Source organism: Phoenix dactylifera, chromosome 9 (assembly GCF_051530095.1).
Source record: "Phoenix dactylifera cultivar Ajwa chromosome 9, Ajwa_hap1_PhDact_Kaust_v1.1, whole genome shotgun sequence".
Lineage (NCBI taxonomy): Eukaryota > Viridiplantae > Streptophyta > Magnoliopsida > Arecales > Arecaceae > Phoenix > Phoenix dactylifera.
Window position 1 is genome coordinate 25,071,317 of NC_143198.1, and position 8,596 is coordinate 25,079,912.

At 37.0% G+C, this 8,596-nt stretch overlaps 1 protein-coding gene across 1 annotated transcript; it reads left to right on the forward strand.

Moving 5' to 3' along the window:
- The first annotated feature begins 2,383 nt into the window (after window positions 1–2,383).
- LOC103709307 (bidirectional sugar transporter SWEET2a-like) lies at window positions 2,384–4,789 on the forward strand. Its single transcript, XM_008794598.4, has 6 exons — window positions 2,384–2,582; window positions 3,465–3,501; window positions 3,588–3,804; window positions 3,887–4,045; window positions 4,176–4,295; window positions 4,424–4,789. Exons 1-6 carry the CDS (start codon window positions 2,444–2,446, stop codon window positions 4,535–4,537), a joined length of 786 nt encoding a protein of 261 aa, XP_008792820.3. The 5' UTR covers window positions 2,384–2,443; the 3' UTR covers window positions 4,538–4,789.
- Window positions 4,790–8,596: the final 3,807 nt, after the last annotated feature.

Genomic DNA, 8,596 nt, shown 5'->3' on the forward strand with positions numbered 1-8,596 from the left:
CAAGTTTGCTTTAGGTTAGAAATGGGCCTTGGTAATGCTGTCTTCAGGTAAGGCTTTGTTAAGGTCGGGTTCGGAGCCTATATAAATTTCAAAGCTGAGTTTGGGTGTGTTCTTTAGCTTGGTTTGAGCTTGGTTCGAAGCCTAAATCCAAAGCCTTACTAGGGCTACGATTTGCTCTCAGTTTTTCCTCATACGTAGTTCCCCTTCATTGTTCTCTTCTCCCACAAGCGATCCTTGAGCATGGTGGACGGGCATCCCTCCTTACTTCTCTCTTGCTTCCAAATCTCCATCTCTCTCCACCATGGACAAGGAATTTGCCTTGTCTTTGTTGTCATCACATCACTATTGTCAAAGATAATCAAGGTCGCCAATCTGTTACATACTCTCTTTTGATGGATATCAAATCAATTTCGCACTATCATAAGCACCACCGCCATTAGTGGGGCGGTAGGTGTTACAAATCTAACTCCTTTTTTTCAGGCGAGATTGGATCCTTGTTAAAAAGAAATATGATTAGCTAGTATAAAGAGAACTCCTAGAGTTGGACATATGAAGTTTTTTAGAAGCGAATCTCACAAGGTCTAAATGCTTGTACGTGCATGAAGTAGAAAACTTGGTAGCTCCTCTTTGTTCTTATACGCTGTCCTTGTTTTTTTTTCTTTTTTTAAGGCACATGCAATACGCTTGTAATTGTTAATGGAGTGGGTCCAATAATACTGCTAACACGTACTATAGACTGCACCTACTCCTAAGTTTTCCTTAATTTTAAAGCTTGGCCGAGCCTTTTGTCCTTACGTCCCTTGTGCATGTGTTGCATGAACATCGAATGAGCTGTCTATATGTTTACAAAGCAGTTGATTTGCACATATAGAATACCTATATCTATTTAAAAATACTTATTGTCCTTATCAAAATCAATAACCCTAAAGTCTTAGAACACATACAAATCATTAAAATAGAGCCCAAGTCACAATCCAGATGACACAATATTAGCAACACGTCAACTGGCCTTTCTATGAATTGACGAAATCAATTTGCCTTCTAGTTCAATCACTTTTGCTTGCAAAGCTTGTCAAACTTATCCAGAGGAAACATCCTTTTCGACTAAACTATGATGCTTGTAATAGATTGTTTCCATGCCTCATGCCGCTTTGCTGAATTTATAAAGTGAAATATCCTTATGGGAGCTCATGTCCCTTGAACAAGTTGGAGGGGCAGGTTCCAGTTCCTGTTAATTATGCGGCCTCGCCCTTCTTCCATGGTTAAAAAAAAAGAAGAAACAAAGGAGATTACCAATAGGAATATAAGATGGAGACGCCATGAGTAAAAAATAACGAAAACGAAAAGCGCATACGAGACACGAGCCGTGGTCGAACGGGTCGGGGAGGAGATGGCGATGGGGGTCGGGAAAGGCAGCGTGGTTGCGGATAACAAGTGGTCCGAAATGACTCATATGCGCAAGAAGGCCTCAACGCGCAACATCTGGTCCATTTTCCCAACGTGACGGCCCAACAGCAACAACATGACAGGACCGGGCACCAGCGCAGGCTTCCATTTATTTTTTATCATATTTTCTCTAGTATTTATTTTTTTAAAAAATTCAAAAATTAGGAACTTCTTCCGCCAATCAATGGAGTTGTCACTCTTATGGTTAAAAAACTCAAAGAAGAAGAAAAACTTACACTTAATATCTTCTTTCTTTTTTATCAAATCTCTCCATCCGTCCTCTTTATTTTTTATGAGTTTCTTTCTCTTCCTCCAATTTCCTCTCTTTTCCGATATCCTTGCACCTAATCTAATCACGGTGTATATATATATATATATATATATATATATATATATATATATATATATATATATATATATATATATATATATATAAAATAATTTTTTTGGTTAGGCAAAACTAGAATTTTAAAAATTTTGTATTAATTTACTTAGAGGTCTGTGTTGATTTACTAGATGATTGGTAAAAAGTATGTTCTATAAATTGTGCATTTATTTATTTTAAGATGCGTATTAGATCGTTGCTAGATGTATATCAAAAAAGCTTGCAGTATATATTAAGAAGTCGACGAATGTGTATCTGGACATCCAGCGTGTACTGGCAAATGTGATATTCTAAAAATTATATATCAATTTGCTTAAAAATATGTCATGGATTATTAAATAACTAATTTACTAAGTGTGTATCATCTGTTATTGTATTGTATGCACTATTTTTTAGAAATTATGTATTAATTTATCTAAATATATGTATTAGTCTTTTAGATGATTAATTTGCATGATGTGTATCATTCAATTTTATAGTGTATATCAGTACAAAAATATATATATATATTTCGAAAAATAAAACCACATATAATTTTGTTTAATATCGGCGTCTCGAGAATCCATCGTATATTCCCTTCTCCAGTGTCCGCCCCATTTGATTTTTGTTCCCATGAGAGAGAGAGAGAGAGAGAGAGAGAGAGAGGGGCGGTACTGCTTCTTGTATTCCAGCCTCCCAGTTTCGGAGAGAGAGATGATATCTTCAGGGCCGTCCTTCTACGGCATCTGCACCTATGCGGCTGGAATTGCTGGTAACAGCTCCTCTCTCTCACTCTCTCCCCCCTTCTCTCTCGAATTTATGTTTATATATATATATGCATCACAAACGCACATTTTTCTGCTCTTGGACTTAGCTCTGGTGTTTCCTTATCTCGTAATGGATCTTGTAATCGATCTGGTAGTCGATTGTGATTTTTCATCAGTTGACTGCCAAGTTTCGGAATCAAGGAAGATTATCAAATTTTTGATATTAAGCGTTTGATGTTGTTGATTTTAACAAGGACAAACTTAAAGAAAAGAGAAGAGCCCGGTGAAAAAGAGAAGGTAGAAATACCGTGCCGTTAGGATACCTATTATTAACAAACTCTGTTGATTTCTCCATTTGATTCTGGCCGATGCTTATGGGATTAATGACAGAGGATTATTGTAGACTTTGAACTAGCTATGGAACCGGATAATTTTGGAAATTTTTTTCAAGCCATCTGATTGAAGCAATGAAGAAAGATGGGTGGAATTTTCTTTCTTAGTTTGCTCATGGGATTCAATCACATATTATACATCAATACGTGAGAACATGGTATCTTTGGAATGTTATGTTACCTTTAAATTTGATCAGCTGGATATATATATATATAAGTAGTTTGGCATTTTATATATTATCCTTATACTATCAGACAAGGTAAGGTGGCATTGTACATGTGATCTGCAAGACTATGTGCCATAAGCTGGTTGACCATGTTTGGCAATAGATGCAAATGCCTTATCTCCAATAAGCCCTTCCCTGGCCTGTTAGTAAATGAAGGAATGTAACATTGTAGCAAGTTCCATAGTAATAAGTCCTTTCCTTTTTGATGTTATTATGATAGCCACATTTATGAAAAATTATGACCAAATCATATCCTTTATGTTTGCAGGGAACCTCTTTGCACTTGTTTTGTTTGTCTCACCGATGTAAGTCCACCCTTGGCATTCCTTTCTTGGTTCCACCATCCAGAACCATCTCATCAATGCGTCCGTCTATGTTTGATTTCTTTCAGACCTACGTTCCAAAGAATTGTCAGAAACAAATCAACAGAGCAATTCTCAGGGTTACCCTATGTGTATTCCCTCTTGAGCTGCTTGATCTGCATGTGGTATGGCCTTCCATGCGTGTCCTATGGCGTAATCTTGGTTGCCACAGTCAATTCCATCGGTGCTGTTTTTCAGCTGGTCTATGTGGCCCTCTTCATTACATATGCAGATACTACAAGAAGGGTAGCTTCATCCCCTTTGGTTTTTAGATCCCCTTTGTATCATGTTTGTGTCATCTATTATTTTTCTCTGATTTGTTGTGCAGCTGAAGATGTCTGGATTGCTGATAGCAGTTCTCTGTGTTTGTTCTCTCATCATATATGTCAGCCTTGAGTTGTTCGACCACCAATCACGGCGAACTTTTGTTGGATATCTTAGCATTGCTTCTCTCATTTCGATGTTTGCATCCCCTTTATTTATTATTGTATGTTTTCTCCCAATTCTTCGAGATGGAATTTATACATGAAGTGTCAAAACCCCATTACATCCAGTGCTTATAGATTAGTGGTAATGTTTAGGCTTAACAGGCTTCTTTTCATGCTTTTGATCATCAGAATTTGGTGATACGGACAAGGAGTGTCGAGTTCATGCCTTTCTATCTATCCCTGGCAACCTTCTTGATGAGTGTATCATTCTTTGCATATGGGTTGCTGTTGCATGACTTTTTCGTATATGTAAGAATTCTGCTAAAGATTATCATTTTACCGGTGGTATTGTTTATTTTGCACTAATCAGAGTTCTAATATAATAGAAGATATTGTTCTCAGCCCAATATTTTTTTTAAAACTTTTGTGAATTCCAGGTTCCAAACGGGATTGGAACAGTCTTGGGAGTCATACAATTGTTTCTATATGCATACTATTGCAGGAAACCAAGAGAAGAATCTAGGCTTCCATTGCTGGGGTCACATGGATGACTCTGCTCTCAAAGAGGTCACGTGTATGATTCATTGTTTCCTTGTAATTCTTTCATAATTTTGTTGTGGGAATCATGTATTATATATTCCAGTGTCATATAAATATATTGAAGTTGTGTACTAGCAGTCTATATCTTGATATCAATTCCTGTAACTTTTTTCTTATGTATGTGCACATTTCCTATATATGGGGCATCGAGTATCCTTGCTTTAGTAGATTATTCAAATATATTGGAAGGAGTTCCAGGTTTATCAACCAAGCTAGTCATTTTTGAATTACATGAACCAAGAATGTGCTCAAATAGCGTTGAACTGAATGACAGAGAACACTAATATGCTTTTTTTATTGTTGTTGAATTCCCTAACTGCTTCATCTGTAAATTTATTTATTGTTTCCTTTCCATTTTATAAATCTTACACGCATACGTATTTGTTTACATCCACGTATATTCGTTGTGTTCTATTATTGTTTTCTGTTAGTGGAAATTGTCAGCTATTTCTCTAAAACCAAATTACAAAATGTTACCCAGTGTAAAAGGGTTCAAAAACATGCATATACATGATGCTAAACAGTATAATTCCTGATCTACTAAGAATAGCAGCATAGTTACTGAAAGCAAGGGCCATGATGATGCTGACAGGAAGGTTGATGTGCATGGTTTTTGCATTTCTAGTTGCGTTTCTTCTTGAAATGCTAATATAATGATAGAGAAGAAACATGTTTTATTTTGAATTATACTTTATTTTCTGATCTTTCATTTAGGTAATTCTTAGGATTTGTCTTAGACTCCTATTTTAATTAAAATTGGTCTCGTAAAATCTGACTTTAGGGACATATTGGTTCAGGTAAGTCATCAAGTCATTAAGATTTGATTTTTTTATTATTTTAGGTGTTTTTCCATGAAGGATTTTTTAGACTTCTGGATTTTGCATTTCAAGAAATATTTTAGGCATCCATATTGAGATAGGTTACTTGGTTGTGGAGAGTCTAGTTTACCTGTCGTGAAAAAAGTCTGTAAAAGGACATTCAGGCTGGCCGCTCAAAGCATGCTACATCATTTGTTATGAAAAAAAAGGGTTTCTTTTGGCCAGAGTTGGTCCTTATACACCCTCCCCCTCTCTCTTCCTGATCTCTATTCTAGATCTCTACTTATAGTATACGAATTTTTGCATGCACTTTGCTGAGTTTGAGTTATAGAACCGACTAGGACCCTCTTGTCTAGCTTGAAATCCTCTAGAAATTCTTCCTGATGAAGAAGAATCATTCTTAAGAAAGCTTAAACTTATCGATCTTCATCTATAAAGCCAACTCCATGGTTTTAGGCATCACTACTAAGTTGCAAGCCTTTTATCAACAACCAGCATCAGCATTCAAGATATTAGCAGTATCTAATTCCCTTATTCTTCATAGGAGCTGATGGAATGTTTTGAACCCCCTCTAAGTGAGCCATGTCTCTAATCTGTTGTTCGCATGTTGTGACTTCTTGTTATTTGCTTATTTTGTTCCCTACTCATTATTCCTCTTGTAATACTTAGGCATCGATTTAGGACAAGTGGTTGCTAATTTGTTCCCTACCTTCATGCTTGAAGCATTCAATTTTCTTCTATTCTAACATGAAGTTTTCTTTGAAATATCCTTGCTTTGTCATCTAGCGAATTGCATAGAAATGAAACAGTTTTGCTTCATTTTTTGGATATTCAAGACTAGCACATGCTGTGTAGGTTTTCAACTTAACTTGTAACTACTTTTTTCTTCATCAATTCGACAATAAATAGTGAGTTAGTATGCCACATGTACTTCTCTACTACCATCCTGCCTTGTCAAATGGTAACCAACTGTTAAAAAAAAAAATGCTACTTCCTGTAAGGTGTAAATAGTTTTCTTTCAACTGCGACTTTCTCTTCATGTCTCATTATTGGAGGCAACCTTCCTCTAAGCACTGGATTCTTTGTACTTGTCCACCAAAATAAGCTTGCAGTCATTCGATCCATTACCAATTGTGGGCTTTCCTTTTTAAATTTATTAAGTAATAACACCCAGAATAATCTTGTAGAGATATAATTTCATCCTGTAAATAATCCAGGTAAACCTTTTTCAGAAAAAAGTCAAAGATGGCATCGGCATTTACTATTTTTTCTCTCTCATAATAGTGGTGTATTCCCCCCTTCCCTTGGTATCCAGGTTGTAAAATCCTGATAGGGTAGTCGACTGTTATAACATATGTACCTTCTTTGTAGTTTTGGTTTGAAGAGTTGCATCATGCTAGTATATAGAAAGGCTCCATACTGTATAATCACGTTATTAAGATTAAAACAAGGTACATTATGGAATCCTAATTCAGCATTGCTTTAATATTTTGGATGGTGTTCTAATGATGAAAAGAAATGTTCTACCATGCATGCGAGCACCTAGCTGACTCATAATTGTTCAAGATGAACAACAATGTTGGTACAGATCTCCAATCACCCAAACTCATGCGCCATACATGACAAAGAATGATTACTGAACACGTTAAACACAAACTTTTTTTTATTTACTTAAAGAAGGTTAAATTTTATTTCAGGAAGTTATATGCAGAAAAAGAACATTAGTCTCTAAGAACTAGGATCTATTTTGTTCTACACCGGGTGCAGTTTGCTTTAATATATAATTGTCCATGACAATTTAGAGCATTTCGAATCTCTGGAAAATATGTAGAACTTGTGGTTGTTGTCTAGCTTGTGCTATTGACATCAACTCTTCCAGTTGCATCCAACAATGATCTGCAGGTGCAAGAACCAAATGGCTCAAGATGAGAAATTTGTGTCAGTCTCCCTTCTCCATGCTCTCTTATGCTATTCTCTTCACTATCTTTTCATTAATATAATTTGAGATGTTTTTGAAGGAGAGAGAGCTTCGTAGGCCGTAGCACTATATGTTCCAGTTGATTATTATAAACTTGCAGCACTTTAAACCAAGTGGATTGGTCTGCTTTTTAGCTAAATGCCATTGTGAGAACCCAAAGAAACACTTTGACACCTTGTCTCTGTCACGCCCCGGATCCGGATCCGTGACACGGCCGTGCTATTGCCGACTATCGCCCACAGTAGCACGCAGCCTCATACAGGGTAACAGGTAGCCAAAAGGATTCAAACTTATATATATATATATTAAAAGTTTTGCAGTACAACCTTCAAGTTTGAAACCAAAAATACAGAACTTCTATGCTATTCAAATGTACAAAAGTATATAAGCTTCTCCAAAAATACGAAGCTCTGTGACAAAATAAAAACATATCTGGTGGCGATCACTGATGAGGATCTGAAAGAAAACGAAGCATAAACAGATGTGAGCTACACGGCTCAGTAAGTAATCCTGCATAATCCTACCGGATCAACCAGTAGGCTAAACATGTAAATCAGGGTTTGAGAAGCTGACATGCATGTTTATCTAATAATCATCATGGTATAATATGTATGCAATTTAAACAAGGTAGTAGTGCAAATCACAAAATTTTCATAATATATGCATATGAAACCGTGCCCCCGGCATGCCGTGGTCTTTTTTTCTCTCGGATGCTACTGCGAAGTCAGACTCGACCACTGGCGGGGCCAGCTCAGTTACTATTCAGCCACTGGCGGGGCAGGCTCAGTTACTATTCAGCCACTGGCGGGGCAAGCTCAGTTACTATTCAGCCACTGGCGGGGCAGGCCCAATTCCGATTCAGCCACTGGCGGGGCAGGCTCAGTTACTATTCAGCCACTGGCGGGGCAGCTCAGTTACTATTCAGCCACTGGCGGGGCAAGCTCAGTTACTATTCAGCCACTGGCGGCTCAGTCATTCTCAGTAGCATCTTTGAGCCCATTATAGTGCCTCTGGGCTAGCTAAGACTTTATAAACTTACATGCATGATTAAAATATCAGTATCATCATGTTGCATACATAGCCATAGCTTCTGGGATCATGCAAGTTGCTTATGCATTGTAACATATCATGCATGAAACGTATATACTTAAAATAAATGCGTAGGAAATATTAATGACATGATCCATAACAGGATTAGGACAGGTTACTTACAT